Source organism: Hipposideros armiger, unplaced genomic scaffold (genome assembly GCF_001890085.2).
Source record: "Hipposideros armiger isolate ML-2016 unplaced genomic scaffold, ASM189008v1 scaffold_55, whole genome shotgun sequence".
NCBI lineage: Eukaryota > Metazoa > Chordata > Mammalia > Chiroptera > Hipposideridae > Hipposideros > Hipposideros armiger.
Window position 1 is genome coordinate 1748833 of NW_017731405.1, and position 23033 is coordinate 1771865.

Sequence of the window (23033 nt, forward strand, 5' to 3'; positions counted from 1 at the left end):
GCAGCCCAGCTCCAGGTTGAGCTGTTGTTCAGCATCTTAGCTGTGGAGGGCAGTGTCACTGGCCCTCATATGTGGGATCCGAACCGGCGCCCTCTGACATCCCAAGCCAGCTCTTAACCAACACGCCACTCGGCCGGCCCTAAACCTACTTTTTAGATACTTCATTTTTTCTTGTAGATAATAAGTACATTATACATGTATTTTAGGCAGATGAATTTTGCTACCAAAATGAATAGCCATGATAAAGTCAATTTGACTAAGTTGGGTATATTAAAATCAGAATATTGTACACTTGTTGCTAATTTTAGAACCAGACTAAATTAATTTAATATTGGACTTAAATAGTTTGATAAACCATTCTTTCTTTCTGAGATTCCAGTGAATGGGAGACATCTAGACTGAACCTGTAATCTTATAGTATTTGCACATTTACTCATGATTAATTTAGTAGATACTTATTAAGCACTATTTATATGCTTGTTACCATTTCTGAATTGATAATGTCAAGACTTAGTTTGACTCTCATTTTCATATGTTAATGGCCATGCTATCTGAGCTTCTAATTTGATGTGTGCATTATTTTTATGGACTCTGTATTGGAGGGTCCAGATATCTGGGGGGGGGGGAATCAAGATTATACTTAGAAAGATTGTGAGATGTAGGTAAGGCTTGCTTGTCTTAGTGTTGTTAGGAACAGCGTCTCTGTAGCAATAAGTACTGCTACTGTTTAAAAAATACTATCTGGCTAGGTTATTAGTGCCTTACATATATGAACTCATTTTATTTTCACAAATAACCTTGGTTGGTTCTGTCATTTTCCATATTTTGTAGATGAGGACAAGGTAGCAGAGAGGTTAAATTATCTGACCAAGGTCACACAGCTAGTATGTGGAAGAGTCAGAGTCCAGAGCCAGGTAGGTTGGCTTCAGAGCCCATCTTAGACCCTTCCCCTTTTAGAGCCATCCTTCCTGTTTGGTGATTTCTTCCTCCTCATTGCACCTTAGTGTCTCTGACCTGGTACTGGCTGTCCTTCCGGAGGTATCTGGCATTGGTATATATTTGTTATGTTTTAAATATGGGTAGAAATGACCAAGTCCTTAGATATTGGTAGTAAATTAAGTAGTTCTCCCTGAACTTGTAGTCATCTTGCTATAAACAGAAAATTCTATTCTAGTTACTGTTCATTAAAAGCTGTTTGTACTTTTCAGATAGTTTTAGTAGTAGAACTTTTCTATTTGTTCACCGTTTTCTTTTCCAATCAGATTCTGGTATGCTGTCTAATATTCTCCAACAAAAATGTGACTATCAACATAATTGGTAGTCTATTTGTTTGGATTTCTTTTGTTCTTGAAAAACCGTGTTTGTTTTTTGAAACATGCTTAATTCTCTTATGTGGGAAAACGCACATGAGTTTCTTAAAATTTATATTTGGAGAATTCATTGATGTTTTATTGCTATCAAGTGCAAAATTTCATTTTTACAAGTACATGCTGCCTTAGACACAAAGTTGAGCTATACGTCATCTGCCATTCGATGTCAGATGATACCAAAAGTGACCTAGTAAGCAATCAGTGGTTATAGTACAAAAATAATCAAAGGTTTAGTCAATAACTCATGAAGTTTGATGTACTAGTATTGATAAACTAATTAAACAGATCTGCCTGTGTTCTTCTAGCCTACTGGGGCTCTGCTATGATTAGCTTTACAGCAAGGAGTGTTGTAACATTGAATGAAAGTAACTGATCAGAGAATGGTGTAGTCACGGAGCTTTAAGCACTCCCATTTCTGGTCACAGAATGGTTTCAGGGAAAGTAGGCTTTCTCTGCACACCTGCAGCCAGTCAGTGTGTAGACCTCTTGTGGTCAGTATTGATTGATTCTTATAACAGAACTAGAACAAATTTAGTGTTTTGCAACCTTCTGTGATTTAATATTGTTATGCTTTTTGCTATAACAGTCACAAAAATCCTGCTCTAATAGTGAGTAATTATAGCAGTACCTGCTGTCTCAGCTGTCTCTGAATGTTTCTGTCTCACCAATATAAGTTACTTGGTTTAAAAAAAAAAAAAAAGGGTGTCACTTAGAAATCACAAGAGGACAAGGGGGGGTGGGTGGATTCCAACTCATGATTCTTTTAAAACTTTCCAGAGAACTGTAGATGGAGATCTGAATATAATTAGTAAGGAGAAAGACTATTTTAAATGATTAGTTAAAAAAAAACCACACAGAAGTAAAAGACTTTGGAGACAATCTTCTTAATACTTACTGTTTCCTCATAGTATGTTCAGATTGTCCTTCTAGACATTTATTTGGTGAACTATAACTATTGGTGGTAATTCAGATCCTAGATGTAGCAATCTAATGGTAAATGTCTTAATTTTTTTCAACCTGCCATTGGGCTGTGATGTTTCTTTCATTCAGCTGATAATTATTGAGCGTTTAGTATATGCCAGGCAATGTGATAGGTAATGGCAACATACAGGTGAGTAAGGAATGGTTCCTGTACTAAATAAAACCTCATGTTCACTCCAAGATGCATTTGAAAAGTAACTCACTTAAATACATCTTGTGATTTGATATGTTGAAATTGCTATAAATCAGAACCTGTGTTAGTATTTTTTGGCACTTAGGAAATTAGTTGTAATATTATGAGTTTTAAAACCTGGTTGGGGAGAAAATGATGTATATTTTAGACAATTAGATAAGTGCTTCTTAAACTGTAATTTAAGAATTTTTAAAATTTATATTTCCATTTAAAAATAAAACATTAAGTATATTTTAGATCATTTGGTTGCCATCTTATATACTAGTATCACATAATTTTGGAACCCATTTTTATTTTTGTGTAAGATCACTTGGTTCCACAATGGCTTATGGACTTTGAGGGGAGTGAGTTGATATGATATGTAGATGCGTGGTCACTTGGGTGAGACTGCCATTGATTGATTGGTAGTCAGAGGTGTGTTATTTTTTGGAGTGAGTTTGTTCCTGATTGGCTAACATTCACAGATTGGTTAATTTGGCAAAAGTTTGTTCATTTATCTGAGTTTTTGTTGATTATTGAACAGGTTTACAACAGTTCGGGTGGCTATATGTTACGAAAGCTACAGAAAAAGCTGTCTTCTTAGGGATCTTAAAAATATTTTCAGTTTGAGATTTTTTTTTATAATGAAAAAGTTTAAAATACTTTTATAATCAGAGAAAATACTATTACTTTGTGTTGGAGGACATCTGGAAAGAAGAGATTCATCCCTAAAGTGAAAATATCTTTATTGTTTTATCTGAACACAATTTTCATATTTAAAAAGTTAAATAATTAGGTGGATGTAAAGAGTGAAGGTCGTTGGTTAATACCAACACCTAGAGGTAATCACTGTTAACATTTTGCTGTATAGATTTCTCAATTTTTATGCTTACCTGGCTTGAATCCTTGTTCTTCCTTTAATAGGTGTGCTATATTGGTCAAATTACTTAACTTCTCTGTGTTTCGGTTTCTTCATCTGTAACATAGGAATACTAAAACCTGTTCATTGAGTAGTTAGTATAAAATGAATTAAGCTAAGCAAAACATTTAGAACAATGCCTGGCACATAGTTAGTGCTACTTATAAGGATTTGCTATTATTGCCATATTGTACCCATTCTAAGATATTTGTTTTCTATTTTAAAGTTTCTGCAGACTTACCTTTACAATTGATGGTGACGCATAATTGGTAGGGATTTTGTTCCTTTCTTTGTGGTTCATAATATAATGGCACATCTTATAATTGATGGTCTATTGTAGATTGATGAAATACAATATGTATCTATTTTTTATTAATACAGAAGTGAGATCATACAATGCATAATATTTTGTACTTTTAAAAATTTTACAAGGACATATTTTCAATGTTGAGTATAAATTTATTTAATTCTATATAGCAGCTGCATAGTAAAGTATTATATGGATATATTGTATTTATTTTACTGTTCATCTATTAATGGACATTTAATTGTTTTATTTTTGCTTTTTTGGAAGATTTTGATTAGTGGAACTTGGGGGAGAGTAGGGCAATATAACCTGAGTGGAGATTGAGACAAAAAGTGCAAGGTATATTGGGGGACTGTTCCTTTTTGACTAGAAAGGAAGTTTGGGGCAAATTTTTGGACTGTATTGAGTACTGAGTTAAGGATTGTAGATTTTGTTTTTAAGATTTTTGTGGATTCATTTAACACTGAAAAGTAATTAGAAATAAAGTTTTTGTTACTTTCACCTATAACCCTGTCGTATAGAAGAATGGATTGATATGAATTTAAAATTGTGTTTAGCGTTTTTATTAATAATGATGTAGAAAGTATACTCATCAAGTTTTCACTTGTGCTTGTGAAAAACTGTGCTCAAGAACAGCAAAATAGGTCAAATTACTAATTAAGTTCTAAATTATCTTAGGATGTTATGACGAGTTGAGTTTCAGTTGTTGAAACTTTCTACAGGTAAATGGAAGATCTTGCCCTTTAAAACAAACAAAAAACAACCTCGCCAGAACAGTTACTCAAATCTGGGTTGATTTAGTCAGTAGTACATTTTGAAAAGGTATATTATTACAGTTAAAAATCAGTTGTGTCAGTGGAAACACCACATGTGGAACATGGTCTTAACGAGGTGCTTCTCCTTTGACTTCATTTGTAGTTTGGAATGCCACGCTGAAAGATGTAGAGACAAATGGGAGTGAGTTCAGAAGAGAGCAAAAGGCTGGTAAAGGAATGCGAAGCTATGTTGTGTCAGGGAAATTTGGAGTGTGAGGGAAGGCAGGCCATGGCAGTGGTTTTTAAAGTAGTCAAGAATAGTTACTATGATACAAAATATGGGCCAGCGTAGGTAGCACTGTTTTTCCTTTGCAGCATCAGTTCCAGCTATTTCAGGCTACTTCCCCTTATTTCCTATGCTCTATGAACATTCCATAAACTTGTACTAGATGTACTATATGTACTGTATTGATATTTAAGGAATTGAATCAGGCGCTTGTATCTGAAGATATTTGAGAAGGGAGGAACAGACTATGAGCAGTGCCAGAAAGAGGCAATTGAGGAATTTTAACTCAAATTCTAAGTTTTCATTTAACGTTTCTGTTCATCATAATTTTGTTATAAATGTAGTGATTAAATTGCTTTTAAAAACAGTTTTCAGAACACACTCCCAGCCTTTTGGAATTTTTGTTAAATTAAGTTGGTATTATTGTCACACATTATTCTTATTGAGCTGAAGATATCATGTACTGTATATTGGAATGTGCATCTTACCATAGAGTCAGATTTGAGGCTCCAGCACCTTTTGACAGATGAGGAACATAAACTCCTATACCAGATAGTTAGGGGACAGAGCCCAAGTTCTTTCTATTATCTGTATCCCTCATTTTGAAAATACTTTTGCAGTTCAGCTAATATTTTAACATTCTTGAATGAGTTTTGCTCAGGGACTTTATATTCTCTTTGAAAGGAAGGACACCTTGATAGGTTGTTACTATTATAAATTGGATTACTAAAATTCCTATTTCACAGGCTTTTTCTGTTGCCATTCATTATCCTACAATATATTATCTTTATTTTACAATCTAAGCTATGACCAGCTTCACTTTACTTCAAGAAAATTGAGAATGGATTTTGGTATAGAAAATGTCCAAGTTTTAGTTTTTACTCTTACTATGATTATATGATTTTTTTTTAACAGATCAAGAAATTAGTATATGTTTACCTGGTTCGATATGCTGAAGAACAGCAGGATCTGGCACTCTTGTCCATAAGTACTTTTCAGCGAGCTCTGAAGGTAAATAATAGTGAGCAGGCAAATAGCTACAAGGTGTCTGCACAGTTGAAGGTGTGTTATTTTAAAAAGTGGAGCAATAACTCACTAAATGGCACAGTTGTGTTTTGAAAGAGTTAAAAGGCCTCTCACAGTGCCTATTCAATACCCTTAGAAAGTAATTTATATAAGCAACTGGACCTTGCTCTGCATGTTTCAGTGTCTATATGTTCATTTATGTTCAATATAATTATCATGCATCAAAGAACTCTTCATCATTTTATCAACTAGTTGGTAAAAATGTACAAAGAGGGTACATGACTTTTTTAAAGATAAAATTTATGACCTGCCCCATTTTATTACGAAACTCAAAAACCTAGCATGTTTAGTAATAAATGATTAACTAGAATTACAACCGTTACTTTTCTTGTTAAAATATTATTCAGAGAAATAAACCTTTATTTAATTATTTTTTTCCATACCCATTTCATATACTGGTTGTTTATTTTAAATTAAGTAATAGCTTTTTTTTGGCTATTGTTTCATTACAGTCTATAAGCACTTCTTAACCGTGTGATAAAAATGTCTGAAATATTGTAAACTTGAAATTTTGATGAATATTTTTGCACTGTTTTTAGGACTCAAATCAACTAATTCGTGCAAGTGCTTTGAGAGTTCTGTCCAGTATTAGAGTGCCAATTATTGTACCTATTATGATGCTCGCTATTAAGGAAGCTTCTGCGGATTTATCACCATATGTTAGGAAGAATGCAGCCCATGCAATACAAAAATTATACAGGTAGGTGCTTTGCTAACCATACCAAAGATCTCTAATGTTGTGTGGACTGTTATAAGCTCATGTCTTATTTTATTAGCTCCTAGAACTAGTTTGTTCTTATACTAAGGAGATTCAGTGACTGTGTGTTTCCCCCACATTCTTTAGATATCTTTAATTTTGGTTTGGTTGTAGAGACCCTAGGCAGGTTTTTACTGGTGAGCCTATTAGGTAGGGCCTGTGATCATTTATAGACTTTATAACTCGAAAATAATCAGAATTTGAATTCTCGTTTATATAATCTATCTATCATGTACACATACACTTACATTATGAGAAAATAAAGATTATTGTAGGGTAGAGTTGTAAGTATGTTATCTTTTCAACTCACTTTGTTTTCCCTTCTTCCATCTTTGGCCTTGTTGTTTCCTTCCATGTCTGATCTTTCCCAGAGCTATTTTATTAAATAATTTTTTAAATACTGATTTTTAAATGTAGCACCATGCCATATTTGTATGATATTTATTAAATATGATGCCTTGATTTCTGTGGTAAACATAGTGCCTAAATAAAAAACTATTATCAGTAATATTTTGGTATTATTTTCTGTTACCATTTATTCCAAAAGCTTTTATCAAGATTATTTTGTGTTTCTGGTATTGTATTATGTGTGTAAAATGTATGTATTAGCACATATTTGAAGGGAAAAAAAACCCCAAACATTTGTCAAATAATTAAAGGCAACCTAATTGAAGAAGGTATTGACATATGATATATGTGTATGCAAAAGCACATACATACAAAGGCGAAAACCTTTAATAGGATAGGGCCCAGAGATTATCATGTGGGTTTTCATGATGTAAAGATGTAATGAAATGGCATCAGTTAGGAAAGACTGTTTGGAGAAGGGAGACTGGAACTGAAATTAGAAAAAATTGAAAGGTTTGAATGTTCAGAAAATTATGATTAATAATAAACTTATATAATGTTTGTAAAAAGTAACAACTAATTTTCTTAGGTTAACTGTCAGACAAAGTTATATTATGCTTCTCACTTATTATCTATTTTTGTTATAAACTTGTAGAATAAGATCAGAGTTTTTACTATGACAGTTTAAAAGTCCATTGCTGAGCTCCATTTTATCCCTTCAGGCTTAACCTTTATTCTCTGCCTTGAATTTACAGTTTGGTAGTTCGGTACTGCCTGTTAGTCCTCTACATAAAATGTTTTCATCTCATTACCATCTCTTGTTCCTCCTTTAGTCTTTACCTAGAAAATTTCCTCCTTTCTCCAGCTCTAAAGTCAAGTTGTTTAAGATTCCTCTGAGGTGTCACTTCCTGTAAGAAACCCTCCACAACCCTCCTGCGTTCACTGGTGCCCTTCCTTTTTATCTCCATGATCCCTTATACGCATACATATCTCTGTTAATATGGTATGATTGTGTTTGGGACTGTCTTCTTTATCTTTGTATACCCATTGTTTAACTTCTCAGTAAATGAACAACAATTGAATTCCATGCTAGGAAGACATATTGTCACTATTTCATTGCTTAGAACCGCTATTACGATGGCATGTTTCAATGCTGTATGTACGTAAGCCTTCACTTATATTTCTTGGTTTCAGATGGTAGGTTTTATAATGCACGTCTCCATCAGTGAACTAGAATGATACAAAATTCTTATTTGGAAATTCTGTATATTTGTTTTTGACAATTATGTATCCATAATAAAAAATGATTGCTATTTTGTTATTTTTTCCCCCAGTTAAATAAAGAATTTCTGGTATATCTACAGTTACTTTCTTAATGTTTTGTAACTTTTTTTTTAGAAGTGAATTTATTCTTTACTTTCTTAATGATATTGGTATTTGGGTTTAATTAATATGAGCAACTTTGGAGAGAAAGATTAAGAACATTTGGGAGGAAAACATCCTATTTTACTTTAAATATGATTTCTGTTTGTTTCTGTTTTTACGTAATTCTTGCTCCCTCTTTTAAAATTTCTCAATATTCTTGAGTAGTTTCATTTAAAGTTACAATTAAAGGAAAAAAAATTAATGTATGTTCTTCTTATATTTTAGCCTTGATCCAGAGCAGAAGGAAATGTTAATTGAAGTAATTGAAAAACTTCTCAAGGATAAAAGCACAGTGAGTAATATCTTTTTATGTCGAAGTAAAATTGTGTTTTATTTACATAATATTTACCATTGTATATTTGCTATAATTTTTCTTACTGATTTTAAAATGGTATAAATATTAGTGGAGCTCATTAAAATTCTTGAATAATAAAAATATCCATATAGAGAGAAGGCTTGCATTTAGAATTTTAGTTTGTTATGTGTTTCTTCATCAGAGTCTAAAGAAGAGCAAGTGGGGGAAAAAAATCTTTTCTTTGCAGTGTGGCAAAATTGTTGACTGATTTTAGTGCCAAAATTTTTATTTCAAGCAATGATTTATTAGGATTTTTAAAGGCTTAATCACCTGGGAACAAATAATTGTTTTAAAATGAAGTATTAGGAAGTATGAAAGAGAGATGGAAAAATTAGAGGAGTATGTTTTAGTATTATAAATCTATTTTTTTTTAAATAAATATTTTCATATGTACAAGACTATTTTATTGGCTGGAATGATCTTACTGGTAAATGTCTTTTGGGAATGTACATATTTTCCCTCCTCCCTTCCCCATTCCCATCCTTTGTTTGTGGTGATAATGAGGTCTGAGACTAGTGATGATGACCTGTGGGGTCTTTGCACAGACTTCTGGAGGAGCTGGTGTATTGGTATCTTTGATAGAGGCTTCTGCACCCACCTGTATCACTCAACTATTGGGGGAAAAGATGCCAGCTCATCTTAGGATGATATCACCAAGGAGCATGAATATCCATATATAGCAGTGATCTGATACAGTAGCCACTAGCCCCAAGTAGTTATTGTTGCATGGCTTAGCATGTGGGCTGTCATGGAGAAGGTTCTATATGCACTTGAGAGGGATGTATTCTGCTGTTGTTGGGTGGAGTGTTCTATATATGTCTATTAGGTACAATGTTGTTGAACTTCTGCTTGGTGATTTTATCCATTTTTGAAAGTGGAATATTGAAGTCCACTACTATTTGGTTGTCGGAAAAGTCATGATGTAGTTTTCTATTTTTCATTGCAAAAATGCATCATGACTTTCCCGACAACCCAATATTATTATAGAGCTATTTCTCCTTTTAATTCTGCCAGTGTCTACTTCATATATTTAGGAATCCTGATGTTTGGTGCATATATGTTTATAATTGTTCTATCTTTTTTTTTTGACATTATAAAATGTCCTTCCATCTCTAGTAATGCTTTTCATTTTAAAGTCTATTTTGTTTAATATAAGTACAGCCACTCCAGTGTTTTTTATGGTTGCTGTTTACGTGATACATCTTTTTCCTTGCTTTTACTCTCAGCTTGTGGTTATTTTTGAAACTAGTGTGTGCCACCTGTAGCAGAATATAGTTAGATCTTGTTTTTTAAATTCAGTTTGGCAATATGTGCCTTTGATTAGGTGGTTTAATCCACACACATTTAATGTTATTATTGATGTAATTGAATTTACAGCTGTCATTTTACTTGTTTTTTTGTTTCATGTCTTTTGTTTTTCATTCCATTTTTACTGCTTCTTTACATTAAATGAATATGTTCTATTAAACATTTTAATTCCTTTAATGAGTTTTTCACTATATAGTTTTATGTTATTTTTTAAAGATTTTATTGGGGAATTGAGGAAGGGGGACAGACAAGTTGCTGTCCTTTTGTTCTTCAGTCTAGTTGTAGAGGATGTCGCTTCACTAGCCTGTGTTGGTATTATCATTGCACTTTTTCTGGGTGAGGCAGTCACTTGCCGGCCATTGGACGGCGACTCACGGCAGCCCAGCTCCAGGTCGACCTGTTGTTCACCATCTTAGCTGTAGAGGGCGCAGCATCACTGGTCCTCATGTGGGATCCAAACCGGGGCCCTGCTGCTCAGAGCTGGCATCCCAAGCCAACTCCTAACCAGCGCGCCACTCGGCCAGCCCTCACTATATAGTTTGGAAAATATTGTATTATACATGAGATTATACTTGGAGATTTCATTCCTAGGTCATCCAGTAAATTTCTTTTAGTCCATAATATAACAGAAATCTTAATTGCATTTTTTCTGTGTTTGGTATAATATAGGAGGTAAACAAATACAGATTTGCTCAATAAATGAAGACAGAAACAAAAAACTTAATTCGTTTTTGTCTCCTGTATGGCATACTTGTTATCTGCTTCTAGGACCCAGATATGAAATCAATATTATTGATATAATGGTTAACTTGATTTTAGTAATAATAAAATAACATTTAGTTTTTTCTATGTGCAAGACATTTGCTAAATACTGTGGAGAATATAGTAAGATCTACAAGAAACAGTTCTTTTCATGTAATTTACCATGATTTCTGCTACATTATACACTAAAATAAATTTGTCGCATGGCCTAGGAGTGAAATCTCCACATGTAATGTGTGCATGTCTCCCCAAACAAGATAAATCACAAGTGAAAAGTACAGTCTTTGTAATTAGACAGAATTGGATTTGTGTCCGAACTTCTCCCACTTAGTAGCTGTTGTATGTAGAGCCTTTATGAGTTCAGTTTCCAAACTTGTAGGTTTTATATTTCTAATGTATAAAGGTTCTGTTTGTATTGAATGAGTTTTTGTATATAAAATCTTCAGCACAGTGCCTGACACCATAAAAAGGGGTTAATAAATACTCCAAATAAGAAGTAAATACTCAAAAAGGAATGTAAAGGACCATTTCTTTGTAAATTTGGAGTGTCTATTCTTGATTTCTGATCATTTATTTCTAAAGTACAGTAGAAGATATATTGATTACTTGTTCACAGTAGGTATTTAATATTTGTTGAATGATTGTGGAATTTGTTATATTCTTGGTGATGGAAATTAGGTGTTTACTACTATTTGTAATGTTTTGCTTCACAAATGGTGTGTGTCGTGCTTAATGTTCATAGGTAGATCTTTTGGGAGCTTTGATGGTCTTATCATTTTTGAGGCACTCTTTTCCTAAAGTGTTATATAGTATATATTTATGTGTTAAAAATTAAAAAACACATCTATATTTTTCTATCTAGATCAAACAGCAATAGTTTATTTATACTGATACCTCTAATTCCAGTGTTAACAGCACAGGGTTCCTTCTAGCCTACCTTTTCAACTTCTTTCACTAGTTTAAGAAATGTGGCTCCCGCTATCCACAAAATATTTACTTATTTGCTCAGTCCCGGAATGCAGAGAAAGTGTTGTTTCAGAATTGCTAGCATGTACTTCTGTCGGGAGTAGTGAGGACAGAGACTTACCAAGTTAAATGTTGGTTTAGAGTTGCGTTTTATCTTTAGTCTAACGTCTTTGATGCTATTATAAATTGAAATTACTTTATCATTATATCCTTGAACTTGTTATATTGGTATATAAGAAAGCTATTGATTCTCTGTATGGTAATTTATATCCTGTTTCTTTACTGAATTCTTTTATTGTTTAATTTAGTTTTGTCCTTCATTCGCCATAATTTATTCTAGAAAAGAATCATATCATCTGCAAATAGAAGTTGTTTTGCTTCCAATTTCTGTGACTGATTTTGCTTGTCTAATTATACTGGCTTCTACCTTTAGTACAATGTTTAACAATAGTGGAGCTGGTGGCATCCTTGCCCTGTTTTGATCTAAAGGAAATGGCTGTAATGTGTCTGCATTAAGTCATCTGCTGGTCCTGAGGCTTTTCTCTTTATCTTTGAAATATTATAGTTTTACATGGTATCTCAGGATAACTTGAACTGGGTCAATATTTTCCTAGTACCCAGTGAGCCTTTCAAAATGTAGATTCAGAACTTACATTATTTCTGGCAAAGTGCTACTTTTTAATTAAGATTATAGTTTTAAATATTAATTCTGTTCAGTTCTTACTTTTCCTTCAGGGATTTCAATTTTAGGTAAGTTAGATTTTTTTTGCCTGTCTTACATTTCAGCCACGTTTCTCTGAATCTTTTTACTTCTTTCTTTACCTTATTTTCGTTCTCTTGATTCTTTTGCTACTTTTCTTTAATGCCCTTTATTAAATTTTCATTCAACCATTTTCTTCTGGGACACTTTACAATTTAATCATCATGTCTGATTTTTTTTTTTCCCCTCTGTTCTTTCCTGGTTTCAATCAACTCCTGTTTTATTTCTTCCTGATGTCTTTTGTTCATTTTCTTTTGTTCTCTGTTTTTGAATTTCTGATTTATGTTCAGTTTTCAGATCTTCAGATGCTTCTTTGAGGTTACTTAATTCATCTTGGCATTTTGTGTTACAGTTTTCTTTTGCTTCGTCATTGCTTTTTTTGTGGGTAATTTTCATCAGTTTAACTGTTTTGATTTTCATGTTCTGTTTTCAATACTTACAGATTACTTGCATCTTTACATTTCTTTGGATAGGGTTGGTGATTTGAGTTTGAGGTAGTTCGCAAGATTCCTAGTAAAAGAGTACCCTGTCTGTCAGAATAGCAAAGTATGTTTATTTTAATTCAATGGCTGTTTGTGGGGAGGACGTCCATAGGAAGAAATGTACTAGCTAAGATTATTTTGATTATTATGAATTTTTTAAGTTGTAGGATCCTAAAGTTTTCCTCTTAATTTCTTTTTCTTTCACATTACAGTTTCTAAGGGGCGCCTCTTCATCCACCTCTTTTTAAACCATATTTTCCTTGAAACTTTGCCGTTTCAAGATAGCCTAATTGAATTCCCTTCCCACTCTCCTCAATGAAGTCCCATCCTCATAATTTGATCTACTAGGAATCTTTTACAGTGTTTGCACATTAGAGTACTCTTGCTTCTTTCTGCTGTTGATTTTAGTTCTTTTTTTGTGCCCACCACCAACTCCTGTCATAGATTTTTGTAAAATTTTGTGATATAAGCATGAAAGATAATTCTTTTGGATTTAAGACTTAGTTTTCTACTTACATGTAATTTGAAGTTTGGAAATTCTCTGTGTTTCAGTTAGGCTTAGGACACAGGTGTGCATCTGTAGTTCTTCTGGGCTTGGGTTGGAAAATGCAGATTTACCCAGGTAGCATTAATTTGTCTACCAAGTATTTAAGTTAGTTTGCTCTGATAATGTTTTCTTATATATTTTTTCCTTTGTAAAATTATAATCTATTATAGAAAGGTTAAAAATACTCTGATGTCTATGTAAATATTTCTGGGTCATTGTTATTACTTTTGCTTGTCACATGTCATACTTTATTGAAGGAAGACAGCTGCATTTCTTCTCTCCCTCAAATTAATAATGTCAGTATTGACATTTAAAATCAATAAGAATCCCAAATTATTTTTGTTTAAAAATTTCCCAATTAAATGAACCAGGTCTGATTTATTCCCACATTTTGAAAAGGAATGTATTTGTTATCAGCAGGAGCTTCTTGGGATCATTATTATAATGATTACATTGCTATTGCTGCTGATTAATATAAATTTGAAAGGTGCTAATCCAGTTAAAAATTCAACCTCTGTTGATTTTGAAATATTCCTTCTGTTGCTTATTTTAGCCTAAAGGAAGATTTTCTAACAATTGAGATCTCAAAAGACAAACAAACAAACAAACTAGTTCTGTATTTCTCATTTTAATGAAAGGTGACAATGTAAACATATTAAAATATAATAGAATGGTTTTTCCCTTCTAGAGAAAGACCAGTATTTGTCATATGAATAGTCCTTTCCTAAAAATAAGTCACTTTGGGTTTAGGAATATAGTTATGGTAATATAGCTGGAAGAACATTTTACTGTTACTTAGGTAACTGTTGTCTGAAGGTATCTGTAAATTTTAAAAGCTATAATATAAACCTCATAACTACAATCAATGAAATTAAAAGGAAATATTTTATCTATATTCTATCATCTCCAATCAATTTGTGTTTTTATTCATTTTATATTTTTAGATTTACCATTTTCATCTTGTTTTCTCGATGTAGCATATCCTAAACACTTCTTTACTGCAAACGTTTCCTAATGTTTAGTCTTAAATTCATTTTTTAAATTTGTAACACTTTCTCTTGTAGATATCTTTCAAATGTAGAAATCCATATTTGTTGCGCAATTTAAGCATAGCTGTGGACAGTCTTTTTATTTAGAACACTTCAAAAGCAGGGTGGTATTTATTTTCTTTTCCTATCAGTCTAATTCTAAAGAAATCCTTTTGATTGCATTTAGCTTTCTAGCAGAAAACAGAGTTTCTTAGGAAAACAAATGCGGTCAATGGCTACTGAAAAACTGAGTTGTTTATATTTTTTTATGAAAAAGTTTCCTCTCTAATTTAGCTACAAAATGATATTTAATGAATATATTGGTAGTTCATAACTAAACTGTGGGGGTAAGACTCCATTTTGTACGTTATTGATTTAATGTTGGTAAAAGCCTCACTGCTGTGTGCAAAAAAACACACCTCTGAGTTTGTGCAGATGTTTTGTTGTGATAGATCTATTATCCAGCTATTAGAAGATAAATGACTGATCTTTCCCATTTTCCATGCCTCAAGAAAATTGAAATAAGAAGGGGAATATCATTTGGGCTGTATGATTAGGGCAGGTTGGATGGCCATTAATTTAAGAGAAGAAAATCTTGGCAGCATTGGCCAACTTACACCATATTATCAATCAAACCTTGATGCACTTCTTGTGATGACCCAGCACTCTCAGGTTTTTGCAACGTTAATTAGAATTCATGACAAAATAGATGCAAGGAAACGTTTTGTACCCTTCATAATTTTATAGAAAATTTATTGTTATTAAAGGAACCATTTGCTTAGTGTGATTTTTTTCATTACCAGCTTGTCAACTAGCATAGATAATCTGGAGAAAATATGAACTCCATAGATGGGGTGTCACTTTTGTTGATGGTTCATGTAGTTTACCTTGGAGCACAGCTAATGGCTGAAGTTCATAGCAACAGCACAGAAAAACGTGGCAACCAAGGGAAGATAAATGAACCATGTTTATTGCTTTAATATAAAAAATACATAAATGGAAAACTGCATTTGAATTTGATGAGCTCATTGCTAGTTTTGCTGGAGTGATTTATTTTTCCCCTTATTTAAAAAGCTAGTATTGACACAGTGAGATGGAAATTAACTGTCTGTTTTTGGGAAACCAATTTTTTGGTTTTAAAATCTGAGTAGATCACTTTATTTTAATTTTGGGAGTTTTATCGAATATTGAACATTTAGTGGACCAAAATTATCAATTCTTCTGACAGTATTTAACCTAGGATCAGTTTGTTAAAACCATACAACGAAACTTTTAAAACAGTCAGTTTTATTTTGTGAGGGTACTTTTCTTTACATCCTTCCTAATTATTTTTGGGTTTCCTTAAACTTTATTGGTGCTTAAGTAATTATTTTCTTTCTTTTTTCATGCTCTTTGTTAGTACTTTAGAGTTACTATATTGTATCTGTAGCTCTTGATTTGATAAATATAATACGGTGTGGTAGCTGATTGTTTTAAATTGTTTGGTGTCTGTGACACACTTTGAAAATAAGACTCTCTAAGAGGCTTAGACAAAATACCTTGATTTTAAATAGTATTTCTTAAATTTAAACTGTTGAATTACTGTTTCACTTCCATGGATTGTTTTATTCTAAGTGGTATTACTCATTTATGTACTTGAACACCCTTTACCAATTGATTTATTAGTATGATTGACATATATTAAATGTATACAAGTATCGATACATTTCAGAAATACTGAGTTATTCTATAGTTTGATGTCATAAGCTTAGTTGTTTTGAGTGCTTTTTAAATGGTACTAATTCTGTCCTTTTAGAAATATCATTATCACAGAATACAATTTTTGAAGATTTTATGCAGAAGATACCAAAATGTAAAGTTGAAAATATGAACTTAACTTCCTTTACATTTCAGTAGCGAATAGAAAATTATACATATAATACATTTTCATTTAGTTCACACAAATAATCAGTTCTTTGCTTTTTCAACTGAGGTACATACATGCTGGGACCAGCAGGCACCAGTACATGGGCAGGGCTGGAGTCAATAAATGCAGCTTCACGTTTATACTGATTGGTAATTCATAAAATCCCCACAGGACAGGAAACTTGTTTAGCATAATAGCAGGTCTATATTCTGAGCTGTTTTCTTTCAATTGTATTGTTGGTTGCATATTAATAAACTAAATGTCAGCCAAGTAGAGGGACAAACACTAAAAATATGAATATCATTGTATCTAATATTTTTCAAAAAGTACCATTTCAGTAAGTTATATTTCTATTTAATTGCTTATTTTAAGTCATTGGGGAAATTTTGGACACAAAAATAAAGATCCCTAGTGTTCAGAAATAAAATGATATTAATTTATTTTTTCAAAACTGTGTTATATTGTTTGCTAACTGTACATAGATCAGTGATACATATATGGAAGTATTTGTAGATTATATATTTTTGCTTAGCTTGTATCTTTATATCAAAGAAATTTTAATTTCAGCACTTTGCAGAAGCATGACAACTCCAAAAACAGCATTTATGATTTGTTAATTGGTCATAGGGAAAGCTGCCTTTTGTAGGTAATATATCATTTCAACTTATACACATTATTAAGTGATAAAAATGTACTAATATTTTAGCCTGTGTGTTTTCTTTGTAAATACATTTTATTGGTAAAAATTAACAGGTGAATTAAAATGTGTATGATTTTAAGGTGTTTCTGTACAAAACGCTTTTGTTCCTCACACATTTTAAGATAATTTCATTGTAAATTATTGTATTCTCATTCTCATTTTTTACTGATATGATGTGGTACTTGTTTTAGTCTTCATTCTTTTTCTGAGTATTGTCATGTGTTAAATAATGAATCTTTAGATTAGAATATAGGTTAGCTTTAAAAATGAAAAATGTACATGATGAGTATGCTTTATCCATGTATGAACAATTTATTGAAATTTAACCTGATGAAATAAAAAAAATTATCACAATTTCTAACACTAATACTTTCAATTCTAATATTTCAGAAAAATATTAGCTGTGTAGACATGTTACTACTATTAAAATTATTCTTTGAGGCAGTGACACTTTAAAATTTATTTGTTATTTAAACACATATAATAATTTATTAACTAAATGACTGAATACTTTAAGTATTGATTGTCATAAACCTGGTCGTACCTCTGAGTAGAATCTTTAATGGTAGAAAAGTTTTTTTGTTTTTAATAAGTTACTATTTCTTTCTTTTCTAGCTGGTAGCTGGCAGTGTTGTGATGGCTTTTGAAGAAGTCTGCCCAGATAGAATAGATCTGATTCACAAGAATTACCGCAAGCTCTGCAATTTACTAGTTGACGTAGAAGAGTGGGGCCAGGTTGTCATCATCCACATGCTCACGCGGTACGCCCGGACACAGTTTGTCAGTCCTTGGAAAGAGGCAAGTGTTGAACAATCTTCTGCTTTAAAATATACTTATACTTTAAGAACTTGGATGAGCTTTAAAAAAATGTGCACACAAAGCTAGAGTAGTAAAACATAGAAATCTGCATATATAAGGAGGTCTCATTTTTCTCATATTCTTTTGGAAAGCTGTAAATCAATATAAATGCAAGGATAGTTGTTCATTGTTTTGGCACTGATTGATACATACTTAATGGCCTAGTATATAAGCTTTTAGTATGATTTGTGGCAAGAGGCCCCTGTGAGGACCCACAGCATGAAACAGTGTCTGCAGTGACATTGCCAAATCATGGATTTTTTTTTTTAATTTTTTTACATCTTTGACTCCCAACTGTTTGAGGGACTCACTTGTAAAAGTAGATGATATGATTCTAACACATGTGAATTTATACCTAAGATAATTTCTTGCTTTTATAGATAAGTATTGTTTAACTTGTAAACTACTTTTTCCTGTATTTCTAAAATATGCTTGTTTTTCTTTTTTTTCACTTAGGCTGATAGAATTTTAGTAAAATTAGTAATTAAATATACTTTGAAATTGTTTTCTTTGTGTAGATTAACTAGAGGCACACCTTATTCTTTTCACTGTATTAACAATTTAAAAAATTTTATTACGTAATTTGCAATAGAGATCTCTCAGTGTATATATATTTAAAATTTAAGTATAAGTTTTAAACTTGTTTAAAGAAAAGAAATCATTAAACATTACAAGAATGGCACATTCATTCTAATAATTTTTTGATATTTCTTTTTTGTCTTTTTTGAAAGCAGTATTATAGATTTTTTAAAATCAGCTGTATGAAAGTAAAACATCAAAAATCCCCAAATAATGTCTTAGTGACACAAACTTAAGAATAGGACTTCAGTGCTCAGAAACTTATGAATAGACCTTGAGTACTCAGTACATCTCATTTTTGTTAATTAGAAATACATAATACTAAAGGGAGAAGAGAAATGTACATAAAATGGAAAAATGTTCATTATACATGCTTTAGATGACATATCAAGCTTTCAGATGTTTAAGAAGTTTAAATGTTTAAAGTGTTTATCAATGTTTTCTATGACTTAGTATTGTTAGTGTAAAAAGCATTTAAAAATTTTAAAACTAGCTTTATCCACAAGATTATTTGTAATGTTGACTCCATCTTAATTTTAATATTAAAAAAGTGTTTAGACTATTCTACTTAAAAATTGGAGTATGTTTTGAATTAGTCATATATCAAAGTCTTGTGCCACATAGAGCTCTTAAATTGATGAAATTTTACTGTCTGTGCTTTCATTTTATAAAATTAATTTTATCATTGAGTAAAATATACTTTTAATGGCACTTTTGCTGGTAAGCAACATGTCCATGCTGCAAATTCTTGGCCCTTTCATGTAAATAGTAACTTTGACAAGAGATTTTTGTTGCTAATAGCTAGTTGTTTAATTTCAGCCAATTCTTTTCCGGAATGCTATTCAGATATTTTTTTTTCCTGTTGTGTAATGTTATAGGAATTTTCCCTTAGTGGCTAGATATTTTTTATTTTACTTTCCTTTCACCATCGAACTATTTTCAGTAGCTATAAGCAAATGATCCTTTGCTTTGTCATTATGTATAATTGGAGTTAAAATATATACTTTCTTTACCACGTCTTCTAAAAATATGTAACGAACTTTAAAATCTCGTTTTTTGCAGTTTGTCTATTTATTTGTGTTTGTGTTCCTTGAGCTTTATATCATCTTATTTTAGATAAAATGCATGTTTAAAGCTATTTTCAAAACAAAGATTTTAGGTTCTATGCTACAATATATATTTAATCTTTTGATAGAGAATTTGAAAAATTGGGACTATATGCATTCTTTATTTTCACAAGTTAACTCTATGGACATTAATCATTACAAACATGAGATGAAGTCTGGCCATTGTCCTGGTACACTGGAATTGAGCTAAATAATTTCTTATATTTGCTACTTATTTGCAATCTGACCTTGGCATTATTGAAAAATTATGTGGTTAGTGGACTAATTCAGTAGTTTCCAAGTGTGCACCTCCGCCCTCAGGATGTTGTAGCACTGCCACTGGAACAACCAACGGGGATGGACGCTGGCGCTCAGACTGCAGCTTGCTGGGCTCTTGTCACTGTTCCAAACAGAGCCAACTTCACCTTTGCCTACCTTTCATGTACGCAGCTTTGCATATGATTTCCTTTGAGAAAGAGTCCTTGGCTTGAAAAGAAAGAAAAATCCCCACTAAAATAGAAGATTTGTAAGGGTTTAGCTAACTGTAATCATGTGTGTGTTTTTTTTAAATTATAGAAGCAATGCAAACACATAGTGATATAAAAATTAAGTCTTTTCATAACATCTTGGTAGACTCCTTAGAGGCAATTACTGACAATGATTTTTTTTTTTTCTCTTCAACACTTACAAAAGTTTATTTATTGAGTTCTATTCTTTCTAGATATCCACAAAACTTCTTAACAATTTGTAAACCATTTACATAGCAATCACATGCAAACATGTGACAGACTACAATTAATTAGGAAAAACAATACTCTATGTAAAATCAAATCACTCGCCTCTCCAAATGCAGAGATATGCACGAATCGTGGACCATACTTTCTTTTTTTTTTTTTTTTACAATTTCTTTTTTTTATTGTTAGTTTCAGGTGTACAGAACAATGCAATAGTTACCCTTTTCACCCTCACAAAGTAACAACCCCCCTCCCCCCATCCACTGCCCTCCCACCCCTGATATCATGCTTATCTACTGACAATGATTTAATGTTAGTTGTGGTGATGATTATAAATTTTACTGTGGATAACACATTTCACTTTATTAATTTAAAATCATATCAGTTGACTCCAGAATAATCAAGATAATAGACTGTGTCTCTTTGTATACATATATGTTTTGTTCAGTACCAGAGGGAAAGATTTGAAAGAGTCATCCTTTATTGTAGTATTAGAAGTAAAAGATTGTCAAAAATGTTAGACTTTCAATACAAATCCATTTTATAAAATGAAGGTTCAAATGGATTATCATCGTTTCGACCAGGACCATGCTCACTATTTCACTTAACCCATCTCAGACTTATCTGTGGCTAGTTATAATTCTGTTTTATAAAGACACTTTTGAGTGAGTAGTCCTGTCATTTGTAGTCTTGGAGACTTTTTGGCCTAGACTTTAGTTTGCGTCCAGCATTTTAGGACTTCACATGGTAATTTTAACTTTAAAGATTGGCCAACTGAGTCATAAAGCAGCATTTGACCATATCTGGAAGAAACTGAGAAGTATTTGGCATTTATATCTGCTTTCTTTTTTCACTTCTCATGTTGTAAAAAGCATACCATGTACTAAAGAGCTGTTTAAGAGTATTATATAGTAGAAAGATACAGTGAAACAGTACTCTAGCAGAGTAAGTGCTGAGTTGTTACCATCCTTTTTTATCCTTTTACCATCAACACTTGAATGTGTTTCTTTCATGGAATCAGCAGAATACAAGGGTTCATTAGGTATGCTCCCAGCCCCTTTTACGTAACACACAGGAGTCACTTGCATAAATGCTATATGAGCACCATTTTATGATATATAAAGAGCCATTTATCTTGACGTGAAAGAATTTGCAAGTGAGAAAACAGTGTCACTAAAATAGTATATTGACTTAAAAGTGGTATAAAATAAAAAAGTGCCTAAAAATGCCAAATTCGTTAAAATCAAGGTTTTTTTTCTCAAGTACTAAGAGAAAATGTGAAAAATAGTACTGTTGATATTTTATATTTAGCAATTTAATATTTTGCTGTACCTTCTTATGAGTAATTTATTTGAAATAGGTAGTAGTAATTATTATACCTTTTTTATAGATGAAGAAACTGAGGCATATAGATTTTAACGTCTCACCTAAGATAATATTGCTTCTAAAAGGTGGAGGCAGAAATACAGAGTAATCTGATGCCTAGATCAACATTCTTCCCTTTATATTCTATTACCTCATGACTTTTAAATTAAAATATCTTTTTGCTTACTTCAATAAGTTTCTATGTTTGCTTATAATGTTTCAGTTAAAACTAATTTTAAAGCCCCTCCCATCAATAGTGCTCAGACATTGCAATTAGCTAACAACAATAATTAAATTTGCTTTTCACAAAGAAAGATTATGTTTCTCATTGAATTCTTTAAAACATTTGTTTGTGTTTATAGGCTTGAAGGGTGGCAAAATTGTTTTTTGAGGAATTGAAAATTAGAAATACTTTTTGAGATGAGCTGATGTACATGCTTTTGTCAATAAGTTCTCAAATGAACATATAATATACAAACAAGCTTCTTCAGGGGCAGAAGAGATTTTTAATTTAGTTTATTTGCATCATTATAGATCAGTATTGAGGCTGTTTATATGTAAATGTATGATTTGAAGAACAATTAAGTGTTGACAAAGTAGATTGCAGTCATATCAATTGCAGTGCATTTTACATAATTTTTCTAACTGACATCTTTGATGATAAATAGTGGATGCCAAGTCAAAGCCGATTATACAGTGCACTAGGAATTCATGGGGCTGTCAGGGAGAAGACCAATTGACTTTAAATTTACATATTAATGAGAAGATTTGTTAAGAGAGTGCTTGACTATAGAAAATAACAGCGTATTTATAGGGCACGACATTTTATAAATAAAGCTGATGCAGGAAAATGGAAATTAAACCTTTTAGGTTAATAAATTCAAGAGACTGCTAAAATGCATATTTGCATTTTTATTCTCTTAAATTTACCTTACTCTTTGCAGTCCATGTGGGTTTTTGGGTTTTTTTTATTCTAGGTCAAGTTTGTATAATTTTCAAGGATGTAAAATTACTTAAATATTTTCTTTGTGTCATTCAACTTTTATGGGAGAGTACTTGAAGCATAAATGTAAATCTCTAAGACTAAAGTTGCTTTTGTAGGAGTAATGGATTTAAAAAAATGTTATAAAACACCAAGTAAACTTTAAGAGTGATTAAAAAAAAAAAACAT

General features: G+C 31.9%; 1 protein-coding gene across 1 annotated transcript in view; it reads left to right on the plus strand.

The window, feature by feature from the left end:
* AP3B1 (adaptor related protein complex 3 subunit beta 1) overlaps nucleotides 1–23033 on the plus strand; it is a 277199-nt gene that overhangs the window by 63420 nt on the left and 190746 nt on the right. Inside the window, exons 4-7 of the mRNA XM_019641001.1 lie at nucleotides 5706–5801; nucleotides 6416–6576; nucleotides 8632–8698; nucleotides 17836–18018. Coding sequence (XP_019496546.1) covers nucleotides 5706–5801; nucleotides 6416–6576; nucleotides 8632–8698; nucleotides 17836–18018 — 507 coding nt within the window. The remainder of the gene's footprint in view (nucleotides 1–5705; nucleotides 5802–6415; nucleotides 6577–8631; nucleotides 8699–17835; nucleotides 18019–23033) is intronic.